The sequence below is a fragment of the Polypterus senegalus genome, chromosome 14 (assembly GCF_016835505.1).
Source record: "Polypterus senegalus isolate Bchr_013 chromosome 14, ASM1683550v1, whole genome shotgun sequence".
Lineage (NCBI taxonomy): Eukaryota > Metazoa > Chordata > Cladistia > Polypteriformes > Polypteridae > Polypterus > Polypterus senegalus.
The window spans coordinates 3,891,801-3,919,701 of NC_053167.1; the positions used below are offsets into that span (position 1 = coordinate 3,891,801).

At 42.6% G+C, this 27,901-nt stretch overlaps 1 protein-coding gene across 1 annotated transcript in view; it reads left to right on the forward strand.

The window, feature by feature from the left end:
• The window catches only part of si:dkey-43k4.5 (potassium voltage-gated channel subfamily S member 1), a 42,078-nt gene extending 17,256 nt beyond the window's left edge, over positions 1-24,822 (forward strand). The window contains exon 3 of the mRNA XM_039735034.1: positions 21,959-24,822. Within this exon, the coding sequence (XP_039590968.1) occupies positions 21,959-22,435 (477 nt within the window). The 3' untranslated portion in view covers positions 22,436-24,822. The remainder of the gene's footprint in view (positions 1-21,958) is intronic.
• Positions 24,823-27,901: the final 3,079 nt, after the last annotated feature.

The window sequence follows — 27,901 nt, forward strand, 5'->3', positions numbered from 1 at the left end:
CAAATCTTTTCCTGAGGTCCTCAGAAATCTCCTTTGTTCGTGTCATGATACACTTCCACAAACATGTGTTGTGAAGAGCAGACTTTGATAGATCCTGTTTTTTAAATAACACAGGGTGCCCACTCACACCTGATTGTCATCCCATTGATTGAAAACACCTGACTCGAATTTCACCTTCCAACTAACTGCTAATCCTAGAGTTTCACATACTTTTGCCACTCACAAATATGTAATATTTGATAATTTTCCTTAATAAATAAATTACCAAATATAATATTTTTGTCTCATTTGTTTAACTGGTTTCTCTTTATCTACTTTTAGGACTTGAGTGAAAATCTGATGATGTTTTAGGTTATATTTATGCAGAAATACAGAAAATTCTAAAGGGTTCACAAACTTTCAAGCACAACTGTATTAGGCAGGTGATGAGGAGAGCCTGGTCTTCACTTGACATAGGTCCTGGAGTTCAGCCCAAAGAGTTCAATCTTTGTCTCATTAGAAGAAAGAATCGTTTGCCTCATACTTCCAGAGTCCTTAATACTGTCTTTACTCAAGAGTGAACTCTGTTTATTCACTGTACCATAAAATCCTGTTTGATGGGAGTGCTGCTGAGATGGATATCCCTCCAACAAGTTCCCCATCTTAGCAGAGAGAGAACGCATGAAGTTCTGTTTGATTGGCCATTGACTTCTTGATCACCTTCCTTCCTGACAAAGGCTCTTCTTGCCTGGTTACTCAGTTTGACTGGATAGCCAACTCTAGGAAGAGTCCTGATGCTTCCAAGTGTCTTCCATTTCACAGTTATTGAGGTCATGGTGTTCCTGGAAACCATTAAAGCTTTAGAAGTGGTTCTCACCACGATTTGATAACAGAAGTCTACAGAATGATCCTTGGACTTCATGGTTGTTTTTTGGGCTGATATTCACTATGAGTTGTGGACCTTAAATCTACAGGTGTGTGCCTTTCTAAATGACATCCAATCAATTCAATTTGCCAGAGATGGACTCCAGTCAAGTTCTAAGCACATGTCAAGGAGAATTAAAGCAAACAGGATCCACCTAGCCACAACTTGGAATGCCACAGCCAAGAGTCTGAATACTTATAATAATGAGAGACTTCAGTGATTGAGTTTTAATAAATATGCATGGAAACATGTTTTAATTATTTATTATTGGTTAGATTGATGTAAATTGATGGGCAAGAGTGTCATATTTATCAGTTTAAAATTAAATCGATAGCACAATAAAGCATGCAGAAAATGAAGGGGTCTGAATCCACTGTAAAAAAGTTAACATCAACTGATGAAAAACTCAGCGTTATTAAACAACTTAGAGTTTAGTACAAGAACTCCAGGACACTGCTGTCATCCAAAGAGCTGTGACAAGCGCTATTCTGGCTTTTTATGAGACCAACAATGAATTGGTCACCCATCCAAAGTGACTGAACACAACCAAAAAGATAAGAAGGTCAAAGGGTTAAAGAAGACTATTATATTTGATTTGGTGTACTCAAATATGGATCACATCCCATTAGATATGTCCATAGATACCCATAACTGTATAACGTATATCATATAATGCAGTAAGGGCAACGTGGTGGCACTGCTGCCTCACAGTAAGATGACTGGGTTTTCACGGCCCTTGTGATTTCTGCGTGAAGTTGGCATGTTCTCCCAGTGTCTGTCTGGGTCTTCTCAGAGGTCTCCAAAGACATGCAGGTTAGGTGGTTTGGTGATTGGCCCCTGGACTGTGTGGGTTCACCTTGAGATGAGTTGGCTCCCTTTCCAAGGGTTTTTGTGGCCTTGTGTCTGATGCTTGCAGTGACAGGCTCCAGTTGCCCTAAGACCCAGCTCTGGATAATCGGGTTTGGAAGATGGATGGATGAATGGATGGATAATACATCTAATATATAAAGCAGAGCCGATGTGTGCGTGTATTTTTGTTTGTCCACCATGCAAATCTGCACCAGGCGTCCGATCGCCACCAAACTGGGGATGGGGCTCCTTTGTGACCAGGAGAAGGTCATGGGGTATGTTTGGTTGGGAAAAATGTTTGTGGTGAACCGCAGGGCACCTTCTCACTGACACAATTTTCGACACACGTCCCTGTACTTATCATTGGCAAGATGGCTGCACGTTGCAACAGACATTCACCACAGCGCTTAGCGGCAGCTTTGGTCTTTGTGCGTCGCTCTTTACCCATGTTTCTTTAAATTGCCAAAAGATGGCAGAAGTGTCCATGTATCAGAAGGCCGACTGCTTTGATCAGGTCAAGGGGAACTGTCATATTGATGTAAAACATGAACGACCCAGTGCACGTAACTGGCTCACACACCCATGTTTCCGTGTGTCACACTCCCACATGTGCTGATAGTGCTGTATTTCATTCGCCAACGTCCGTTATATGCAAGCACTTTTGACAGAGACTCACCTTAAAAACACAGCATCCTTCCCCCACCATTTTCCCCAGACGCAGCACTGGTTTTATGTCACTTCTCTCTGTAGTTACCATCTCCAACGTCCGTTAGATGGCATCACGGTTCAACACAGACGCTCCTTAGAAACAGAGCACCCCTCCCCGCCAATTTTCCCAGTATGGTTTCAGTGCTACTCTTTCTCACTGGCTTTCCGTATTTGTGGTGCTATTTGCTCCGTTTCCGACTCACAGTACGATTTCAGTGTTGCTCTTTCTGACTGACTGGTGCTATTTGTTCGCTTTCCGACATAATGTAAATAACGTAAATTCATCTCACTGTGCTGTTTATTCCATATGTAATACCATTTAACACATTATAATTTTTCTGCTTTTCACTAATATACCCATGCCACCGAAAAATAGGCGTAGAATTGGAAGGTCCACTTCAGATGCCACAACAAAGTCTATTTCAAGGGTGTCTGAAACGCCACAGCAGACACAATCCAGAGTGGAGGAACTTACAATAAAATGTCAATCAGAACACTGTTTGTTCAATTTCTATGTTCTGTTTCTTTCATATGGGAAATTCCCGGGCAACACCGGGTACTCCTGCTAGTTAATAATAAAACACATTATGTAAAGTACATATAGTATAGGAATATACAGTATAGGAATGTTGATGTATATGTTGACTTTTTTTAAATAATTTTTTTTATAATATATTACCCTTGTGAGCTGGGATTAGAATTCGGCCATTGTCAATGTAGTGACATACAGTAATATGCTACTAAAGGAGGTTGGCAGCAGGATGGCCATCTAGCTTTAAAAACTTCTAGTTAATCATCCCCAAAATTTGTGGGGCATCCAGCCCAGTACAGTGAGAAAGAGAAAGATAAAAATTGTTGTTGTGATATATACTCAGCAAAAAAAGAAACGTCCTCTGACTTTCGACTGTTTTTACTTTCAGTAAACTTAATGTGTAAATATTTGTATGAACACTAAAGGAGTCAACACCATAAGACATAAACTAAAAATGTTTCACAATGTGTCCCTGAAGGAAGGGAGGCTCAAAATCAAAAGTACCAGTCACTATCTGGTGTGGCCACCAGCTGCTTGAAGTACTGCAGTGCATCTCCTCCTCATGGACTGGACCAGATTTGTCAGTTCTTGCTGTGAGATGTTACCCCACTCTTCCACCAAGGCACCTGCAAGTTTCTGGACATTTCTGGGGGGAATGGCCCTAGCCATCGATCCAAATCGATCCTGCTCCAGGGTACAGGCCTCGGAGTAACGCTCATTCCTTCGACGATAAACACGAATCCGTCCATCACCCCTGGTGAGACAAAACCGTGACTCATCAGTGAAGAGCACTTTTTGCCACTCCTGTCTGGTCCAGCGAAGGTGGGTTTGTGCCCATAGGCGGCGTTGTTGCTGGTGATGTCTGGTAAGGACCTGCATTACAACAGGCCTACAAGCCCTCAGTCCAGCCTCTCTCAGCCTATTGCGGACAGTCTGAGCACTGATGGAGGGATTGTGTGTTCCTGGTGTGACTCGGTCAGTTGTTGTGGCCATCCTGTACCTGTCACGCAGATGTGATACTCGGATGTACCGATCCTGTGCAGGTGTTGTTACACGTGGTCTTCCACTGCGAGGATGATCAGCTGTCCTTCCTGTCTCCCTGTAGCGCTGTCTTAGGCGTCTCACAGTGCGGACATGGCAATTTATTGTCCTAGCCACATCAGCAGTCCTCATGCCTCCCTGCAGCATGCCTAATGCACGTTCACGCAGATGAGCAGGGACCCTGGGCATCTTTCTTTGGGTGTTTTTCACAGTCGGTAGACAAGTCTCTTTAGTGTCCTGCGTTTTTAGAACTGTGACCTTAAATGCCTACTTTCTGTAAGCTGTTAAGGTCTTAACGACCATTCCACAGGTGCATGTTAATTAATTGATTATGGTTAATTGAACATGCATGGAAAACATTGTTTAAACCCTTTACAATGAAATTCTGTAAAGTTATTTGGATTTTTAAAACATTATTGTTGAAATACACAGTCCTGGAAAAGGGACGTTTCTTTTTTTGCTGAGTATATATATATATATTTTGTGGTTTGTGCAGTCTTTCCAGTCTTTCATGCACTTAATCTTTATATATAATACGCTACCATGGCTGTCCGGTTGTCTGTCCAGGATTTGAAATCACCTGTAGCTTACAAACTATATGAACTATAGACCTGAAATGTGGTACACATATACTGCAGGACGTCTACTTTCTGCTTACGGGGTGATGATTGACCTCCAATGTTATTCCTATTTTTATTTTTATTTTATTTTATTGCAGAATCAACTCTCAGCAGTGGCCAGCAGGGCAGCTATGCGGTGCATGCATATGGCTACCGTTCTCATCCCTACCACCTTCACTGTCACTTCCCCTACCTCTTCATATCTTAAATCATTCTTGACGCAGATTGAAGACTTAATTGAAAAATTAAGGAAAACGTACTAAGTAATTGCAACACAAACACTGACTTGATCAGTTTTAACGCGAGAAGATGCCGATGAAAGAAGAGAAGCAGCGGGCCGCTAGGGTGGAGAAAAGAAGAGCTGCTCAGGAAGAAGCAAGTGCATCAACCTCTGAGCAAATGAATGCTAAACGTTAAAGAGAGAGGATGAGAACTAGGAATGCTCAAATCAAGTGGATTCACTGCACGTTATCGTAGTGCGCCATTACTGGTGATGCATAATTTAAACCAAGCTAAAATAAAAAAAAAATGACTTAATACCAGTTGGCAACAAAGTGGAGCAAATTTTTAAATTCCAGTTAATATAGAACAGCATGTGATCTCAAGGGAGGAATCAGCCCCAGACAGGTGCAGGAAATACAGGTTGAGTATCCTTACTGGAATCTGAAATTCTTGGCACCAAAAATATTTTGGATTTTAGAAATTTTTGGATTTTGCATACACATAATGAGATATCTTGGGGATACACATAATCAAGGAGAGAAATGCAGCCAAACCAGCAAAATTATAACTCACATGTTTATAATAATTCATATCATCGAGCCATTATTATAATGTGTGTTGGTGAGACAAACATGTTAAACCTCAAAAGTGTTGTATATTGTGTACAGATTGTATTTTAGTTCTGTTTTAACAGGTCCAATGCTACATATTTGCACCGAAATTGTTTTTTGGGGTTTTTCATCAGTTTATATCAACTACCTGCTGTTATTACTCAGGGAACTGGCCAACCTTCACTCCGCCATGTCAACTGCGCTGCAAGTGCTTAGCTGACAGGTGGGGTGCTACATCCAGCTTTTGTATGGTGTGGGTGAACATACTGTACATAAAACATAACAGGTTTTTGTCAACATATAAAAGTGTCCAGTTCTCCTAACATAATCAGAGTAACTAACAGCATTCATAATGTGAGGATAAAACTGCTTTTGTTAACCGTGAGCACCGACGTTCCATTAATGCACAAGTCAACTGCGATGTCAGTATGAGTTTTGAAGCTGTGTTCACATACTCAAAAATACAAGATGATTGTGCTTTATAAAGGGCAAATTGTGTAGAGGTGAGTGTACACCAGGGTTTGTGAATCATATTTTTTTGTATATGCATATTCTCATGCTTGGATCTAAGCAAAGTGAGACCGCAGGTGTGGAATTTTCCATTTGTGGCGTATGCTTTTTTTATTTGGGTGCCACACATCACTTTTAAACTTCCGCGCAGGTGTCATCATTTCACTCAACCCAGGCAGCATATTGAATCCGTCCCGCATGAAGGTGCGTCACAGGAGACACTCCATAGTCAATCGCGTGGTCAAGCTTCATGCCGCTCAAATGATTTTACAGGTGACCAAATCGTCATTCAAAATGAATGAACTCGGCAACACAGGTGGCGTCATGTCGGCGGCAAAAACGTTTTGGACTTTGGTGTGTTGCAGATTTCAGTTCTCAATTTCACATTAGGGATACTCCTGTACATAGCCAGACGGGCAGAGACCAGGGCAGTCAGATGCGCCATTTAAAACCAAACACGTGTATTTGTAAGGTGTGGGTGGAAACAGAAGGAACCTCACAGAAACAATGCGGACTCGGGGAGATGGTGCGGACTCCATAAAGGCAGTGACCAGTTTAAGGAAGTAGCTCAGGGCATTGGAGCTTTGAGGCAGCAGAGCTAACAAATGCTTAACTAAAAGCAGATAAATACAAGAGGAAATGCTAATGTCCACTAAAGTTTTATGCCATTTGGATTTCACAACTAGCTGCCCTTCGCAGATGGAGAATACAAGAGTTTATTATTATAATTCTTATTTATTCTTTTCAGCTGGCTACATGTTTTAGAAATAATATTACAGGAGCAAGTTAAAAAAGGGGCGGCACGGTGAGCCAGTGGTAGCGCTGCTGCCTCGCAGTTAGGAAACGCGGGTTTGCTTGCCAGGTCCTCCCTGCGTGGAGTTTGCATGTTCTCCCCGTGTCTGCGTGGGTGTGCTCCGGTTTCCTCCCAAAGACATGCAGGTTAGGTGCATTGGCGATTCTAAATTGTTCCTCAGGTGTGTGTGTGTACGCCCTGCCCGGGGTTTGTTCCTGCCCTGTGTTGGCTGGGATTGGCTCCAGCGGACCCGTGACCCTGTAATTAGGATATAGTAGGATGGATGAATTATTTTTTATTAAAGAGTTTCAAGAATTTCACTCGAGAATCCTAATTGGAGAGTTAACAGCATATAAACTAAAACTGATGAATGCATGTTCATTAAATTTTACATATTGTGATGGATTCCCAGGCGTCAGTAAGCCCAAACGCGACACGAACACAGAATCACAGTCCCAGGTTCAAACAAAGGTTGTTTATTAACAACAAATACCTGCAATATGGTACAAAAAAACCCCCACAGGTTTTCTGTCTTTCTCACCACCGCACTGCCCTCCTCCATTCAAGTGTTGCCTCTCTACCTCCCAGCTCCAGGAGTGCGGTCCCTTTTATTACAAACTCAGGAGTACGTCCGGTGCCAGGGCGATTGCCGATTGAAGTACTTTCGGGTCACACGGAAGTCCCTCATCACAGTAGGGAGCTTGTTTCCCTGCAGCGCCCTCTTGCAGCACTCTGTGACCCCAACAGGGCTGCCCTGCCGGACTACATTTCCCAGCACGCTCTATTAACTTCCCACGGGGCACCGACAACCAGGGCTGCTGCCATCTGGCGTGCTGGGGGAATACAAAAACCCCAGCAATATCTTCTCTTGTCTGTCCACCCTTTCCAGTCCTTGCTTTTGGGTTTTCTTCCGGCCGGGAAGCCCGTCCACCCCACGTGGCGTCTACAATACATATTACACAAAAAGCGTTAGCTTTGCCAGCGTACATGCCATATCAACGATTCAGTTATTGAACAAGTCAGCTAGTTTATTAATATGGGATTGAACATCTACAACATTTGTGAAACAACACAAACCAAGATGTACAAAGAAGTAGCGTTCACGGTACCAAGTCAGCAAGGAGTTATGACAATTATGGAATCAAATCATACACAGAAGGAACAAACCCTAGACTCCAATTAATAGAGGAGATGAATGACAGATGGGGCAGCCAGCAATGACAAAAGGGTCAACATTAATAAATAAATAAATAAATAAATAAAAGTTTGCTTTCTTACCTTAACCCCTTATGCACTTGTACCCAGGTGCTTCAGCTAGTGAATTGTCGGTCCACAGCTTCACTGTCCAGGGTTCTCTTGATGGTACGGACATGGCTTATATTGATTTTGGACATCATCCTCATGTCTGTTTGGGGTTTTCTCTGGGCACTACACTTTCTAAATTGGTCTCAATTGAGGCGGTGTGGGAGTATAAGTGAGTTTACCCAGTGATGGACTGGCATCTTATACACATTTGGTTCTTCCTTTGCACCCTTTGTTGCTGGGAAGGGCTCCGGTATCCATCAATACTGAACAGAATAACAGTTTTCAGAAACTTAAAGAATGAATGTACTGTACATGGAGCAAGTTAAGAGTAATGCAAGTGGACTACTGTATATAAACAAGTAAACGGGAGAACTGTCTTGTTTTTGTAAAGTACCTGTATTTTGTATTGTATATACAGTACAAGATGCTATTTCATGCCAGTTAATACAGGCAATGTAATTTAACTTTGTATAAATTGTAACAAGGCGCCATATAGGCTCCTGACCCGACACAGACTCACCCCGGAGGCACGTATAAAAACTAAGAACCTTTTATTTTTCTTCATTCGTGGGGCACATCTTTCCTGTGACCCAGACAGGCACAGTCCCAAGTAGACAAAACACCCAAAACACAAGCACAAACACTCTTCTTTGGCACCACCAATACTCCAAGATTCGTCCAACTCCTCCCGGCTCTGGCCATTGAGTCGTGGCTGCTGGCCCCTTTTATAGCCCACCCATGTTCCGGCTGCACTTCCGGGTGTGGAGAATATGCTGCCCATACGGGCTCAGGAGTCCCAGCTGCAGCACCCCCTGGCAGCGCCTGCAGGACCCAACAGGACTGCACCCAACTCAATTTCCCATGGAGCCCTGTGGGAAACCGAGGCACAACTCCAACCCAAGGTGGTTGCTATCTAGCGTCCAGGGGAGGTATTGCACAGTCCATGGCTGCTCCCCCTGAACATATAGCGAAGGGGCGTCCCGGCTGTCTGCCACAAAATATAAAATACGAACTACATGTATTCTAGGAACAAAATAATGTGTTGGTTATTTTTATTAAAGGCACATGAACTCGCAAGTCATTAGGGTGGATTTAAGGGCACATGCTTTTTAACATCATCTTGAATTATCTAACTTATAATAGATAAGATATAGAAAAATGAAACAGATATGAAATGATAGGATTTGGTTAAAACAATGCCTATGTAATTTAAATCCATCTTGTGAAACATACATATTTCACAAAAAGAATACAATCCTATCCCTCACTGTATGCACTAGGAACACTAGCACAGCCTTTTAATTCAAATGTCATTTTAATTATAGGAATACAACAGCAACTAGGGATGTGACCAGGAGCGCAGAGCTGACCCACACCGTCACAATCCCAAAGCTCTTTATTCTCTACAGGAAATAAAAACCTTTTGCTGCGGCTTTTTGAGAATGTAGTATTGACTGACAGTAAAAGGCAGCTGATGATCTGGACACCCCTTGACCTGAAGCTCTCTGGACACAGAAGCCATTGATCTACAGTGGAGCATGACAGCCCTTTTGTTGTTACTGAAGTCAACAATGACCTCCTTTGTTTTGTCGACATTCAAGTTGAGGTTGTTGTTACTGCACCATACAAGCAGATCTACCTCCCTCCTGTAGTCAGGCTCATCATTGTCACCGATGAGGCCAATCACAGCAGTGCTGTCTCTGAACGTGATGATGCCGTTGTCCTCATGCTTTGCTACACGGTCATAGCGGGAGACAAGGGTGTCTGTGGGCACAGCAGTCGAGGATTGGTAGTCCATAATCACCTGTCGACCTTTCCACAGTCAATGTGAATCACTGCTGCCAGTATTATTTCCCAGCCTGCTTTGCCACTTTGATCGAATAAGCAGGTGAGAAAATGGATGGATGGAATTCATTTTCGAGTCTGTGTTACCGACAAGTAGCATTTTCAACTACTTTAGCATTTTTGCAAGACCTGGTAATTAAAAAAAAAAACCTGCAATGCTTCAGTGAATGATTTGTGTTTTGCTGGCAATCTGCTCAGTGTCTGTTTGTTTCAGTCGCACAGTTCAGTTACGCAACACTTTCATAATACATTAGCCAAATCAAAGTTTTGCGGTCGTAATGCATCAATCTTCATTTGGCCTGCAGACTCGAAGGGTGATCATCCTAGTCTTTTGTGATTAAAGTACTCCGGCACTCACTCCATCACTCTTCAAGTGTCTTTTCATGTTTGGAAACTCTGCATGTCAGTTTGGCACAGCTATAAAAACTTAAAGCATTAGTTTGCAATACTGAGTGCATAAATCCATATAACTGAGAGGGACAGCACAGGAGTTAGCATCACACCTTTGGGCACTGTCGGTATAAAGTTAGTATATTCTCCCAGTATCTTCACTGCTTTTTGTCATTTTTTTGGTATTCCAATTTTCCACCACATCCCATAGGTATGAAGATTAAGTTAGGAGACTTCATTGCTGAAAGAGCAAGCACTGGCTCGACAGATCTAAACATATTACATATAATATCTTATATATAAACGTCTACGCGTGGAAGTGTGTGTGTCTGTCTGGCCCGGAAGTGAGAGGTGGAGTCGGGGTAAGGAAACAGAAAACTCGTTTAGTCACTAATAACACAAGCGAGGCGAGCACATCAGCAAAACGAAATCTCCAAAGAAAGACAAAGTCGCTGAGCCGCTAACATAGCAAAAACGGGATCCCTTTTACTTTTCCTCCGGCCACCAATACACAAGCAAGGTGAGCACATCAGCAAAATGAATCCTCCTAGGAGAGAGACGCCCAGAGTACTTCCTTTCAATCACCTGACAGCTCTACATTTTAATTTTTTTTCAGACGATTTCAATAATTTCGAGGACCTCAGGCTTTTTACAGCACAAGCTTACACAACTAGCATAATATAATTCCGTATCTTTAACCATTCAGTTTAAAAAAACAATTACATTTATCATTAAACAGTATAAAATTTCTTAAAATCCTTAAAAGGATAAGTGTCTGTGTGTCAGTCTGTGTGTCCATCTGGTTGCTGTCAACCTTGTCATTGCAAAAATGGTGCATCACCAACATTTGTAGTAATAAAATACATTGCATTGGTCATTCCAATGGATGGCACATCACAAACATTAACTCTGCTCTAATGCCATTTATGCCATTGTCTCCGGCCTTTATATTTTGTGTGTTTGACTTTGATCTTGTAGATTTTTTTGAATTGGCAGGAGAGGTGTCTAAAGTAGCAGATTCAGTAGAAAGAGGAGGACGTTAGGTTGATCATTGCGTCGTTGGACTGGTCCAGAGCATGTTACAATTTTCTATGGATTCCATGTGTTTTCATTCCTTCAAGAGCAGGTTATGCTCCTTTGAAATCCATTTTATTTCTTTTCACATTCCTTTTAGTTGATGGCATCATTTCCTGTTTAGCAGTATGCTGGGTATGCACTGCTCTGTGGTGATGAACTTGTGTTAACTGATGCCATGTCAGACATCATCAACAGTCAGATGTAAATATTGCCTGCATTGCCATTAAAAAAAAAAAAAAGATGCTCAACAAAAAGATTTAAAAATATCTATTTTTTTATGAATACTTGAGGGCTTCGCCCCCTGCTCACTTTGCTTGCCAACCCCCATTTTTGTTTAACCCGAAATACATTTTAAAGATACGTATTCTTTTTTTTTTTCTTGGTAACTGTTACATATGCATTAAGTTCACTTTTGCTTTAAAACTCCAGTAGAAACAATATTTGGAATTAGCTTTTCTTCAAGATCACATTCAATTTTGATTCCTTGTTTGGTCTTACAGCGTGATAATACAACGTATAACTGCCCGTGAATGAGTTTCGTTTCTTTCTCTCTTATAAATAAACCGACTTTTCGAATGTTTGGATCTGAGATTTGTTAATTGTCTTTGCAGAAGCTATTCTAACGGGAAACTGTAAACTGCTTTAATACGAATGGCATATCAAGATCTCCTTTTGTGTCTAATGTTATTTGCGGAATATGTACTTCATTACCTTTCTTGATGAGTTTTTCTATTCCACTTGTTCCGGGCTGATTATTACTTTCTTTATTTTCTGAATTTGCACAAAGATTCTTATTGTTCTTTTTTGCTTTCTTTTTTGCATTCTTTTCTCTCCAATGCTTTTGTGTCTCTTTTCGCTGTGCAGCTCTTTCCTCTTTGCTTTTTATCGTTTATGAAGTTGTACTTTGTCTTTTGGCGGCACGGTGGCACAGTGGGTAGTGCTGCTCCCTCGCAGTAAGGAGACCCGGGTTTGCTTCCGGGCCCTCCCTGTGTAGAGTTTGCATCCAAAGACATGCAGGTTAGGTGCATTGGTGATCCTAAATTATCCCTGGTGTGTGCTTGGTGTGTGCCCTGCGGTACGCTGGCACCCTGCCCGGAGTTTGTTCCTGCCTTGCGCCCTGTGTTGGCTGGGATTGGCTCCAGCAGGCCCCCATGACCCTGTGTTAGGATATAGCAGGTTGGATAATGACTGACTGACTGACTTTGTCTTTTTCTCTTTGTTTTTTATTTCTGACTCTGACTCCTCTTTCTTCTTCACTTAGTCGTTTATGAAGTTCAGCTTTCTCTTTTAATAATTGGCTTTTATTTGTGACCCCATTTGGACCTACTTTTTTTTCAAAATAACTTTGTCCGGACTGATTATTACGTTCCTTATTTTCCAAATTTGCACATAGATTATTATTTTTCTTTATTGCCTTTTTTGTGCATTTTTTTCTCTCCTTCACTTTTTGGTGTCTTTTTGACGCACAGATCTTGCTTCTTCGCTAAGTTTTTGCTTACATTCCTTTTCTGAATTTGCATTCTTTTCTCTCCTTAGCTTTTGTGTTTCTTTTTGTCGCGCCGCTCTTTCTGCTTCGCTTAGTCGTGGACTTGTCATCTTTAAACTCATTTATTTTTTAAGCTGTTCTTTGTTCTACGCTTATTCGTGTGGTGGGACGTGAAAGTGTCTCTCTGTCTCTCTTCAAATCTGACTGATGTGGATGTCAGTAAGACGTGACTTGACCGTGTCGCATGTGTCGCGGGACATGAAAGTGTCTCTCTGTCTCTCATCAAAAGATCACGCCTCATGGGCTAAAAACTCTCGTCTCGTCTCAAGTTTTCTTTTATGTAATAGAGAGATAAGGTTACCTTCTAAGCAATCTTGAATTCAATTTGTAGTTCACCCTTCCACAAAAGTTTGCCGATAAATTGACCCCCACTTCCCACAAGGTTAGGATTTCTGTTTGCTAGCAGTCATTCACACTTCTATTTGGACAGACAGACAGACAGACAGACAGACAGACAGACAGACAGACAGACAGACAGACAGACAGACAGACAGACAGACAGATAGATAGATAGATAGATAGATAGATAGATAGATAGATAGATAGATAGATAGATAGATAGATAGATAGATAGATAGATAGATACTTTTTTAATCCCAAGGGGAAATTCACATACTCCAACAGCACAATACTGATAAAAAACAATATTAAATTAAAGAGTGATAAAAATGCAGGTATAACAGACAATAACTTTGTATAATGTTAACGTTTACCCCCCAGGATGGAACTGAAGAGTCGCATAGTGTGGGGTCTCCTCAGTCTGTCAGTGGAGCAGGATGGTGACAGCAGTCTGTCGCTGAAGCTGCTCCTCTGTCTGGAGATGATCCTGTTTTGTGGACGCAGTGGATTCTCCATGATTGACAGGAGTCTGCTCAGCGCCCGTCGCTCTGCCACAGATGTCAAACTGTCCAGCTCCGTGCCTACAATAGAGCCTGCCTTCCTTACCAGTTTGTCCAGGTGTGAGGCATCCTTCTTCTTTATGCTGCCTCCCCAGCACACCACCGTGTAGAAGAGGGCACTCGCCACAACCGTCTGATAGAACATCTGCAGCATGTTACTGACACTGGTCATGGCGTGAGTGTGGCTGTGTGCGATCTGCGATGACTGTCATCTCATTCAGGGTTGCTTCCACTCTTAGAATGTAAGATGCTGGGATAGACTTTGATTCCAAGAGTCTGGAACGGGAATAAAATAGTTAAAAAAATGAATGGATGGAATGTAAGGAGGCTGTACTTGCAACGTAATTCATGTAAGGCGCCACTCTGGTCATTAGCCCCCTTCGCCGTGCCTGTTGTTTAATAAATATAGATTTCACATTCTCACTGTTTGATGGCTGTTATCTGTACGAGATATTTCTGTGTAAGGTATCAAATTGTAATTTATGGCTTTACGGCTGGAATTTAAGGCCTTTCTCTGGTCACTCCCGCTACCTGGTCGCTCAGCGGGAGCAACAACAACTCCAACCCCTGGGTGTAGGCCTAACACCCAGGCCCTCGCAGCTGCCCGCGAGCGCTCGTTCGCTCGCTCACCCATACGCTCTTCATGGCTCTCTCACTTGCACCCAAACTACAGAAAATGCTGGACTGACAGGTTTTGTTCACGACCTGTTTCATTAGCGAATGTTACACCCCCCTGCGGTGGGCTGACGCCCTGCCTGGGGTTTGTTTCTTGCCTTGCGCCCCATGTTGGCTGGGATTGGCTCCAGCAGACCCCTGTTACCCTGTAGTTAGGATATGAATAATGGATGGATGGATGGATGTTACACCCCCACACTGTATAGAAGTTGAAATGGGAAGGGGGCATTGTGCCTGAGCTGCAGAGTGGACAGTAAGATGGAGAATTGCAAAGAAATGCTCTTTTTGCAGGCTGCAGATTGACGTCATACCGAGGACAGAGCCATTGCAGGTTAAGGGCCTTGCTCACGGGCCAGACGAAGTAGAGTCACTTTTGGCCTTTTACAAGATTCAAACCAGCAACCTTCTGATTACCAGTGCAAATCGCTAGCCTCAGAGCCACCACGCCACTGGCTCTTTAAACATTATGACAATATAAAGCTAAATTTGTAAATAAAGATATACAAAATATTATCAACTTATATGCTAGCCATTTCTCATTTTTTACACCCCACCATAAACTTTAATTTCTGCTGCTTATAACATGGCCATCAGGTCCAGTTGACATGCAAAGTAAACAGCTACTTTAAAGAGCAGTATGAGATCACAGACAGTGCCAGTTCTGCTTCTTACCCTTAAATTGCTTGTTTTCCCAGAATAGATTTGAAGAAGTTGAAGGCAGATGTACTCATATATTCTTAAAGAAATGTACTTGTCCCATAATTTAGAAGTGACGAAGCTCTAGACAGACGGACGATGTGTTGTAAGTGTTGTTGCTCACAGTGCCTTGCTTCAGCAGGTATAGCGTTGCATTGCGTTTCACCCCTGATCACTTCTGTGCTGTTCAAAACTGATCACTGGGATGTCTGCAAATGGAAAACCTGATGGCACTCTTCCAATGTCGACATGCTGACAGGTCAGAGAGTTTACTTTAGTCACCTCAAGTGAAAAAAAAACATAGCTTTCATAGACGGAATGAGCAGCTCAACGCTTTTACATTCTGCTTTTGTAAATGTTGTTGGTGACACTGTCACTAGTATTGTTGTTAGCCTTGCACAAGTTTAAAGAGATGACCAGAAGAGGAAACATAAGCAGGCAGAAAGTCAGAATCAAAGATCAGTCCCATCAAAGACCCAAATCTAACCCCAAAAATGGAAGTCAGAAAAATCAAAGAAAACGTCATGGACTAATACAGAGAGTGACCCATCCAAAGTGCTGCCTCTTGTAGCGCTGTGCTGAAGACGTCAGCTACACTGTAAGAAAAAATAATGTTACATTTACGGTAAAGTGCTGGCAGCTGGGTTGCTAGGAATTTACAGTAAACGTAAAAAAGGTGACAATATTTGTAGGTCTACGGTATAACTTTGTAGTAAATAACTGTTTTTTCTTTACAACAAATTTCAACAGAAGGGAATGTTTAATCATAACCAGAAATCCATGCACTGCAATAAATATGCCAATCAAGAAACCATTAGAAAGTATTGTCAGGATCAAACCCCAGTACGCAGTTTGCATTAGTAAAGTAACAACAACCAACAGCAAACAGGTATCATTTAATTATACACATTGAAAACAATTCAGTGTTTAAGGACGTTACGGCACATTGTCTGGTGGGGAAGTAAAGTTTGCTTTTGTGGTGTCCTACAGGTGTGCCAGCTTGTCAAACATAACCCACCATAAAGCAGCTTCCATAACCTCAAAAAAACCTTCAGCATGCAAAGGGAAAAATAAGTCTTCTAACTTTATTTAAGTTTTTTTTTCCGTACTGTGCAACCAGGAACATCATGGGAAAAGGGGGCACTTTACCGTTTTACATTTTACAGTTGTTTACCTTCGCTATTGAACAGTTTTAACACCGTAAAATTAAAAGTGATTTTTTCAGTGTATTTGTAATATATCAGTAAACGGTATGTAGCATATTTTGAAGGTAGAAAAATAATCCATTTTATAGAACTTGGCTGTTAAAAATAATTAAATGTATTGTTTAAGATATATAGGTAGTTTTCAGTAGAACATAAGGTAACTTTCCTTTTTATCAGAAAAAGTATTTTACTTGGTGGGCACGGTGGTGCAGTTAGTAGCGATGCTGCCTCACAGTTAGCAGACCCGGGTTCGCTTCCCGGGTCCTCCCGGCGTGGAGTTTGCATGTTCTCCCCGTGTCTGCGTGGGTTTCCTCCGGGTGCTCCGGTTTCCTCCCACAGTCCAAAGACATGCAGGTTAGGTGGATTGGCAATTCTAAATTGGGCTTGGTGTGTGGGTGTGTTTGTGTGTGTCCTGCGGTGGGTTGGTACCCTGCCCAGGATTGGTTCCTGCCTTGTGCCCTGTGTTGGCTGGGATTGGCTCCAGCAGACCCCCGTGACCCTGTGTTTGGATTCAGCGGGTTAGAAAATGGATGGATGGATATACACATCATATTATCATATTCGGGCGGCACGGTGGCACAGTGGGTAGTGCTGCTGCCTCGCAGTTAGGATACCTGGGTTTGCTTCCCGGGTCCTCCCGGCGTGGAGTTTGCATGTTCTCCCCGTGTCTGCATGGGTTTCCTCCCAAAGACATGTAAGTTAGGTGCATTGGCGATCCTAAATTGTCCCTGATGTGTGTGTGTGCTCTGCAGTGGGCGGGCGCCCTGTCCAGTGTTTGTTTCCTGTATTGGCTCCAGCAGACCCCCATGACCCTGTAGTTAGGATATAGCAGGTTGGATAATGGATGGATGGTATTTTACTTTCACCATTTACAATATTTTTCACCGTTAAATTTACTGACATTTTTTACAATGTACATAATTTCCGGGATTGCACACCATAGTAACCGTCATTGCATCATGGGAAAGGCAAAAGAAAATTGTGATGCCCAAGAGAAAACAGCATGGCACTGAAAACGTAGCAAAATGATTTCTAATAACTGATGACATTTTCTATTATAAAAATACATTCAAAAATCTGATACCATACCTCAAAAAACACAATGGGAAGTAACCGTTAATAAGCAAGTTTGAGAATATATGCTTGGCGTAACATTCACATGCGTTCATGGACAATGCAGACATTGTAAGCCCTCAATGGACGGAGTACAGCAGGTCAGCTCTAGAACCTTCTCAGTCCATTTTGGAGTTGTAGAGGCCAGAGGATATCCCACCCGGGCTGGACAAGAGGATGAAAACGGGCAGGATTGTAGTCCATCACTAAGACCACTCTCACTGACATATGCACCATGTTAGTATACAGTGACAATTTGCAAGTGCCAGTAAGCAGAACCTAAATAATTAAAGCAGTTCAGTTTTAACAAATGTGAAAGAATAACAGAAGTGAAAGGCAAACGTAATCACCGTGAGTGACTATTATGGATATCAGGTGAATGTGGCATTCTGGTGGTAAATTATAGGGGGAGCAGATTTTCAAAGTCCCAAACCATGACACTTGTAGATAGTGTAGTATGTATGACCACTTACGAAGCCCATCCTCATTTGTTTAATGCCTGCTTTATATCATCATCATCATCAGAGGTGGCTCCAGGCATAGGAAAAAACAAAACCTTTCACAAATGGGCACACAGGATCGCACACTGTGCTTGAAGTAGAAAAGAAATAAGTGCTGGTGCTCAGGTTTTGCCCTCTTTGCTATTCCTTGTTGGGATCCTCTTTAAATATAGCACACGTTGCTAAGTAAGCGGGGTCCCAGCTTGAAATTTCATGCACGTTGTGGTTTGTTTCGGTAAAGCAATGTTTGTGAAATCCTTTACTTGATAGGTAGTCTGTTAAAGCTGGGACATTTTGTTATTCTTCAGTCATTTATTGAGGTGCATAGCCTGAATCAGGACATGTGGTCACCCTAGTAATATTATAGGGTCAGTGAAATAGGCACACCTCAGGGTACGTCATTTTATATCTAGAAAGTTTTCTTTTGTTGTTGTGTTTCAGAATTTTACACTTAAAAATATCATTTAAGTTGCAGTGGATTTCAGTTGGAATGATTCTTGTTAGAGAATGTATTTGTGTACCATGGCGTTTCTCCTTGGATTTTCAAGCAAATTAACGTGCGATCAATGAGCGCGGGTCCAGCGTGGGGCTTTGAACGGCTTGATCAATTAATAATAGATAGAAGAGCGGAACGCTTCTGTGGGTACTAGCGGTGGATTGAAAATTCATAGCCAGCTTTTCACTGACTGGAATTTGGCAATAACAGGATTAATATACTTACCATGCCTGCCTTTTTGTTGACCGTTGCCAGTCCAAGGAATAAAAAAACTGGCTTAAAGCATTGGGAGAAGTGAAGTGTTGGTGTTCTAGTTCTTTCATTTGCAGTCAAACTGCTGACAAGACTTTTGAAAGCAGAAACCAAGTGCTGATGGAAACGTTTCCATGAGAGCCCAGTTGGACTTGCAGATGCTGGATAGACCACTCGTCCATCCACTCGTGCAAACGGCCAGTGACAGTGAGTAACTTTCTACCTACTCTCACAGTCTGCTGGTGTTTCATTAACTTGTACTGGGGATCTGTTTGACGTCAGAGGTGAAATAGAGGGAAATATGCAAAAAATATATTTAGGGTTGGTCCACTGTGGGCTGAGCTGTTTCATACAGACAGACGGACAGACAGACAAACAAACATGGGCTGCGGCAATTAGTGCTTTGCACATTATAAGTGAATACGCCTATAAAAGGCTCAAACTGTTGTACAAAAACACGCCAACATGTAGATTAATTACAGTTGCTGACTGGCTCTAGCATAAAATTGTAATGTCTGTGGTTAATGGGTTGCATCCTTTTGATTTTGCTTTTGTTACTGTTCATGTCTCTGGTGATTCTTCCTATGAAGTCAGTAGATGGATTGGGAGAGCATGGGGGGGTCATGTGGTCGCTGGAAAGCGGTCTGTGGCGTTCCCGATACCTATGCAAAAGGACGAGAGTCCAAGTCTTTAGAGTTCTGGTGCTTCCTGTTTTGCTATACGGTTGCGAGACATGAACGCTATCCAGTGACCTGAGATGAAGACTGGACTCCTTCAGTAACGTGTCTCTTTGGAGAATCCTTGGGTACTTCTGGTTTGACTTTGTGTTGAATGAGTGGTTACTTATGGAGTCCCGAATGAGGCACATTACTTGCATTGCGAGGGACCGTCAGTTACGGCACTTCAGCCATGTGGTGCAATTCCCTGAGTGTGATCCAGCATACACGATCCTCATTGTTGGGGACCTGAGTGGCTGGACTAGGCCAAGGGATTGCCCATGTAACAACTGGCTGCGGCAGATAGACGGTCATTTCCGGAGGGTGGGACTGGACCGCGTGTCTGCCTGAAGGGTTGACAACCGGGATCCCGAGCTGTTACGTGGTGTGGTGGGTGCAGCAACGCAATGTACCGGTGCATGCTCCCCGACTTGACAGTTTTAAAGGTGCAACGCTTTGTATACAGTGTACTAAATATGTAGCTCAATGCTTCTTAAACTGTGGGTCGCAAGATGTTTATAATTGTGTTGCGTTAAGTCATGAATTACAACTGAAGTGAATAAGAAAAAGGAAAAGTTTGTGGAAAGCCTTGCGATGTGTCATCCCTGTGTGTTATTCTTATTCAACAGGTGCATGAGCATCACATCCATCTTAAATTCACCCGTTTACAGAACAGTTTTTCCCAACAAGAATTACAAATTTAAAAATACATAGAGTTTATAATTCTAGAAATAGAGGTCTGGCAGGTGAAGAGACTCTCGCCATAACCTGGTGAGTCACTGGCTGGGATTGAACCCTCAGCTTTGTGCTTCCGCAACTGGAAAGCCATATTAGCTGCTGGGACTTCTGTGAAAAGACATGCAGACTAGCCGTGTGTTCTCAGGCAGACATGCTGTACTTAAATATTTTTGTCAGTATAATCACAATAACAAAAATATGGGCAAGGGGTCACACAGGCTCTATTAATATTAGTTCAGAATTTTGTTTCTGGTCAACTGAGAACAGTGGAGACATATCAAAAAAAAAATTGTGCTCCATTAGTAGAAGTCTATAGGGTGGTCCAGATCTAATTATGCAATTTTCATTGCGCTATATAACTTATTAAGTTTATTACATAGAAAATCACCCGAAAAATCCCGGACCATCGAGAAGTGTGCGAACTGACGTCATGGAGAATCGTCTTCGGGCTGAACTGGAATCGTCCCCACATAAATAAAAGTCATCCAGATGATCTGGATCTGCATAACTAGATCTGACCACCCTGTATATTTCAGAATTAGGACTACAGTAATATGGGATCTTCAGTAATACTGATGGTTTCCTCATTGTGATTATGTAACATTACTTCTATTTATTATTTATTTTATTTGTGTTCATTTATTTTATTTCTATTTATGTTAATTGGTGTTAATTGTACAACGTCTGTTTTTCTTTAATTCTATTATTGTAAAGCACTTTGGCCACAGCATTCATATATTGTTTTACATGTGCTATATAAATAAAGTTGACATTGACATCCCTTGTATGGCTGAAACCAACCACCCGGATGACGAATAGCAGCTACCCTCCACCATTTATGGCTCCCAAAGAACCACAAGCGGCAAAAAAAAAAAGTTTAAGAACCGCTGATGTAGCTTATATGATTTGATTGGCTGTATGGAGTTGGAGGTGCATTTTAATACCTCATATTACTTGAAAATATGAATAAAATGTAACTGCAAACATCATTCCCACAAAGGCCACCTAAACCAAGAACCAAACTCCTTCATCCATCACTTACTGGTTCCATGTGGCTGTTTTATTTACCAGTTAAGCTATGGACAAAGTCACTGTTCTCACGCTATACCTAAACAAACAACCAGAGTTAGTACAAGATCAAGTGACAGTCACTAGTGACCAACTGCCTGGCCACATCTCTGTGTTATCACTGGCTGCATATAGAGGCCACTAGTACCCACCGAAGGACCGACCCCACCACGTGATTTTTTAAGGAGGGCTATGTCCATTTCTAGCACAGAAAATCAGAAGGCACTCCCCTCTTCTATAAAGGCTGATCCCAGATGTTCCTTTCCATTTTCAAACAGACTCCTTTGCTCCTTGGGCTGGTTTAATCCCCTTGGATGCCGTCTTTCCATGATTGATTCGTCAACCAACATACGAAAGCAGGTCACTGCTTATTCATGCTGACTAGATGCCCCGGTCAAGTATGAAGTCATTCAGTAGAGTAAATGATACCTGACACATCCTCCTGCATGCTTTCTAATGCAACCAATCAAACAGCCGTATCTAAACCACAGTCTAACAGCGACTTGACAGATGCACAGTAAAAGGAGCACACATCCTGATATGCTTGTCATTTTGCCAGGTTGTTGTTGTCAGCTCAAGCTTATGATTTTTTTTTCTCTCTTCTCGGAAGTTCATACTAATGTGCTTCTTTTTCTTCTTCCTTCCAGCACAGCTACAGAGAGGTAGGAATCCTGCTTCTTTACTTGGCAGTCGGCGTCTCTGTCTTCTCAGGTATGGCATACACTGCCGAGTATGAAGAAAAGGTGGGGCTGGACACTATTCCTGCTTGCTGGTGGTGGGGCACAGTCAGCATGACCACAGTTGGATATGGGGATGTGGTGCCAGTCACCATTGCTGGGAAACTGGCAGCTTCAGGGTGCATCCTGGGTGGCATTCTGGTGGTAGCCCTGCCCATCACCATCATCTTCAATAAATTTTCTCACTTCTACAGAAAGCAAAAAGCACTTGAAGCCTCAGTGCGCAATAGCAACAACAATTCTGTCCCGGAGTCTGAGAGAGAGTCTCAGATTGAAGACCTGGACAGTCATGGTCTGGAGGAAGCAACATCCACCTACTTTCAGTTTGACCTGGGAACAATCAGCCCAGCTACTGACAGAAAAGCATCTCCTTCTGCTTCAGTTTAAATATCTCCTGGTGCCAAACACATGCTGTCAAAAAGGTAATGAAGTGAGCTAACCTGATAACAGACTGCTTTATCATAATTTCATGAATAGACGTCCAGAGGATTTCCCAGCATGTAATCATGTAGATTCGGTCTAATGGAATTCCAGATCTTTTCATCTCATCGAAAGGAGCTTTCGTCCTCGCAAGGAGTAGAGTTTAGAGTTTCAAACCCACTGAATCCACCTCAGAGCCATGGAGGCTGGAGCCTCTCCCAAAAGCATTGGGCTCAAGTCAGAAACCAGTCCTGGGCAGGGTGTGCCAGTGTCTTTTTCTAAAATATACCAGTTCTACAGCAGGAACCTCTGAAACTCCCAGTTGTGTATCATCCAGCATTTGAAATGATGCTAAATAGACACCTGCAGAAGTGGCAGCAGGTTTTACCAGTTTCTGTCAGCCACCACAAAAGTTTAGACAGCATATAATCACAAAGAGAATGCGTTTTGCATTATTTATCTGAATGCATCCCGATAGATTTGTTTTCACGATGTGGCTTGATTACAATAGTAAAGCTGTACTGAACTGAATGCCGTAAGAAAATAAGTTGGTCCAGTTAAAATCAAGATGATCACGTTAAGATAGAAAAAGACAATCATTTCCAGTTACCTTTACCGTATAGCCAAGCTACACATTCTGACCATGCACTAGAATGTTTTTCGTCGTGGCGGAAGCATGACTAGGAGAAACTTCATCCAACGACTGATCAAGTCAAACATGTAACCAGCAGGGTTCTAATTAACTGACTAGTCACACCAAAGCTTCAATGGCAGCTTTCCCCCGTATTGCCTGTACCTGGACAGTCTGAGATTTGGCTAGGAACATTTTCCTGTTTCACTTATACGTAATGCTCATTCTTCTCCAATTTTATTGGTCTTTTTTTTTTTTTACTGTGAAGCTTTCATGGACGGGATTGTTTGTTCACAAGGGTCTTGAAAGTCAGTTGCAGGTGCACTGCTGTGCCACTTGGATGGCATGCTCTGCTTGTCCATTCTTGGGTGAATTAGAGATCATTATATTGATGCCGAGCTCATCTATCACTGACACCCAAGGGGCAGCGTTTTATATTCAAGAGGTGGCGGAGGGCCTTGAGCTGTTTGTTCCAGTTTTTACCATTGGTCCTTAGAGGCACGATATCCTATAATCCATTAAAATAATACATTATATGATTTTGCTCAGCTCAAGGGTTTGCTGGAGTTCATTTGTTTTTCTCTCGACATACAGTATGTGCATCATAGTCTCTCCTCAGAGTGTACATCAGTTATATAAACGCCCCCATGGCCAGCAGCAGAGAGTGGCTTAAACACCACTACTGCTACCAGACTGACTTGTACAAAGAAGAAGAGGTTGGTTTCGGCTAATAACAGATCTTGGCTTCCATTTCCCAGTGGGAGCAACCGAAAAATGACAAGAATGTGAACCAGGCTTCTATCTGTTAGGTGTCAGGTGTGCAAAGTTGCATAGAAGAAAGCTGCAGTAATTGTTTTCTGTTTATATTTTTTTATTGTTTTACTTTGTGTGACAGTTGCATACTTCATCATTTAGAAATTTTGCTTTAAAATATTAGGGAAAATAAGGCAATAAGATTGGCATTTGTTTTACTCTTTAATTCTGCAGAAAACACTTGCTTAAAAGTATCATAGGGTTACTTCATAGATTTGTTTTCCTGTTTTCGTATCTGTATTACTAGAAGTATGATAATGGAGTTGAGGGAAAAATATGGCAATGTCTTCTGGCAAGATTCTTCTAGATGAGTAATAATTAGTTACAATATGAAACTTACAGTAAAGTTGGTTATATTGAGATGTTTGTGCAAAATATTGCACGGCGAACAAAGAAGCAGTCATGAAGGACATGCCGAGCTTCATGGCACAACTGTCCATCGTGATAATCACTATGTCTGCCAGTCGTGACCTCTCCCCATATAATCTGCAACTTTGGCTGTGAAGTGAGAGCTTCTTGGTTTCAGTGCCTCACGTTTTCACTAATTTCTGAACTGAGCCTGTGAGGGGAGACTCGCAATGAGATGTTGCTCTCTCAAATCCCTCGCATGTCAACTTGAAGGAGCCTTTACGAACATACAGCTACACACCCGAAGTACTCTGCTCCAATGAATGCAACGTAATCTTCTCGCCAGTCCTCGCACCGATAACAAGACTAAGAAAATGAAATGCTAGCTTCACCTGGCAATGTTTGCTGCTTCCAAATGTGGGCCAAGGGTTCCTTTCCATGTGGGGAGCTACTTTTTTGCGCTCCACCCTTGTACAAACACACATGTTTTTGCTTTCTTCATTCTAGTTGTGCAAATTCAGCTAGCTCAGTTAAGACCAATAAATAAATAAGCCAAAAAGAATACTAACTTTCGTTCGTTCATTCATTTTCCACCATTTACCTAAAACACGCAGTGAGGCTCAAACGTCCTTTACCCCAGACACACTTGCCAAGGCATTCCTAGGCCATCTGAAAGATATAATCCTCCCAATGAGCCTTGGGTCTTCCCCGGGGTCTCCTTCCAGCAGGAGAGACGTCCTGGAGGCATCCGTATCAGTTGCCTGAACCACCTCAATTGGCTGCGCTTGATGCGGAGGGTCGGCAGCTGTACTCTGTGCCTCTCCTGAATGTCTAATCTTCTCACCCTGTCACTGAGGGAAGAGTCTAGCCACCCTGCAGAGAAAGCTCGTTTCTGCTGCCTGTACCCATGATCTCATTCTTTCGGTCCTTACCCAGGGGAGGGTAGGGACGGAGATCAACTGGTAAATTGAGTGCTTCACCCTCTGACTCCGCCCCTTCTCCACCACTACAGAGTGGTATAGCGACAGCATAACTGCGCTCGCCGTCCCAATCCATCTGTCAGTCTCACCATCCCTTTTCTCCTACTCGTGAACAAGACCCCGAGGTACTTAAACTCCTTGTCTCGATGTGGGTTCGAGTCCATGCTCCCATCTGCTGTTCGGAAGCCCTTAAACCTATTACCGTCGATAGTTATAACCGAGATGAGCTAAGCAGTGAGGCAGGCAACAACATAGCAAGGGGATGGTGAAAAAGTGCAAAGTGCTTTTATTAAAACAATAATCAAACAGTGTTCAAATAAATAAGGTGCAGTGTCTTAAAAAATAGTCTTCAATAAATAAATAATCCACACGTGGAGGTTAAAAAAACATTAGAAAAACAATCCTTAAAAATGAGGTTAAAAACAAAGCTGGAAGCAGTCCTTTAAAATACAATTCAGAGCCCGGTGCTTTTACCCTAGCGTCACTCCTACATCTCCCGTTGGGGTCCTGCAGCAGGTGAGACGCTCTCTCTGCAGCTGACCTTCACTCCTCTCGACCCGGTCTGGAGGCCTCCCGATCCTGGCTTCGGTCGCACACTCATCACAGGCCCGAGACTTGGTATCCTTGATGACTAGGACGCTCACAACAAGGACTTCACACCAAGCCTCCCGACTCCCACTGCCTTCCCGGCCTTACGCGGCCAGTCATCCTACTTCACTGGCCACTCCTGCTACATGATCACTCAGCGGGAGCGACCACTGCTACTACTCCTGGGTGTTGCCAGGCTTCCCGTACAGCTGCAATGCGAGCCTACACTCGCTCGCTCGCTCACTCACACCAGCTCTCTCGCCACACTGCTTCCTGCTTCGTGCTCTCCAGCAACCTCCGTCTTTCTTTCTCTCTTTCCTTTCTTTTTTGTTTTTTTTCCCTCCTAGCAGACTCGCGCTTCTATATATCAAGAGGGCATGGCGGCTGCAGCAAATTAGCAGCCCCAGGAACAATCACGGATGCGGGCAGTCTCTGACCTGTGCACTTAGGTGAGAAACGCCCACACCTCAGATCGCCCTGAGAACTGCTTCAGCCACACCAGTACCATGCTCCCTCGCTAAGCCGCGAGCGCGGTGATTATTTATTTTACAAACTGGCCTTTGCTGAGAGCTGTGGACTCTCTATACCACACTCCTCCACCTGAGGCAGTAACTCAACTCCCACTCAGAGAGGACAGTCCACCTTCTTCCACCATGGCCTCAGATTTGGAGGTGCTGATACTCATCCCTGCCATTTCACACTTGGTTACTTGCTGGTGGTCACAGCCCGATGAAGCCAGCAGGACCACAATGTCTGCAAAATGCAGTGACACAATTCTAAGGCTCCTGAACTGGACTCCCTCCCCTCCCATCCCTAGCTGCACCTCGATATTCTTGTCCATGAAAATCTCAAACTGAATAGGAGATAAAGCACAACCCCGGTGGAGTCCCAGAGAAATATTCATTTGTCAACACAAATACATTAACAGCAGGTCCCAACATGCCTTGCTCTGTTTACATCACATGCATCTTCTGTATGTTTCTCGTGCCCAATGTCGATGGCCTGTGCTCGCTTTTGCACTTTAAAACACACTTAATGTATTCATTCATAGTTTTCAAATTAGATAAAGACCATCTGCTAGTGAAGGTGCAGACAACAGATGGGATGTCAGCATAAATGTGTAGTTTATTCGTAAGGATCCTGCAATTTTCTTTGTCATATTTAACAGTGCAAATTCAAATCCGTCAGTATGAGGTGGTCCAGGTCTAATTATGCAGATCCACATTGTCTGGATGACTTTGATTTATGCGGGGACGATTCCAGTTCGGCGCAAAGGCGATTCTTCATGTCATCAGTTTGCACACTTCTCGATGGTCCGGGAATTTTCTGGTAATTTTCTATGTAATAAACTTAATAAGTTATAGCGTAATGAAAATTGCATAATTAGATCTGGACCACCCTATAGATTAATGTAGAAGAATGGGAACATTGTGTTGTGCATAACTTGCTTTTCCAGTAGCAATAATTAAAAAATTGCTCACACTGATCATGTGTGTTTACAGTTTATGTTTCCTCATTTGTATAGTGTGGTATGGTTTTCAAATAATTCACACGAAGACTTATGGACTACGGTTAACATATTAAATATTCTCTAGTAGGTAATGATAGGGTTGGGAGAAAAAGGGAAATGTGGAACCTAACCTTTTTACATAGTTGATTAAGTTGCAGCCTTATGTTAAAATCATTTACATTTGTTTTTAACCCCGTAACGCAACACTCCAGAATGATAAAAAATATATATATATATATTTTAAGACATTGTGGCAAATTTGATAACAATAAAAAAAAACTGAAATGTTACATTGATACAAATATTCAGACACTTTACTCTTTACTCAAGCCCCCTTGTCAGTGATTATGGCCTGGATTTGGGGATTTTCTGCCACTCATCTCTGCAGATCCATTCAAACTCTATCAGATTGCATGGAGGCCATCAGTGGACAGCTGTTTTCAGGTCGCTTCACAGATATTTGGTTGGACCATGACTGGGCCACTCAAGAGCATTCCCCGAGTTGTTCCTAAGCCACTCCTCTGCCGTCTTTGCCCTGCTGGAAAGTGAACCTTTGGCCCAGT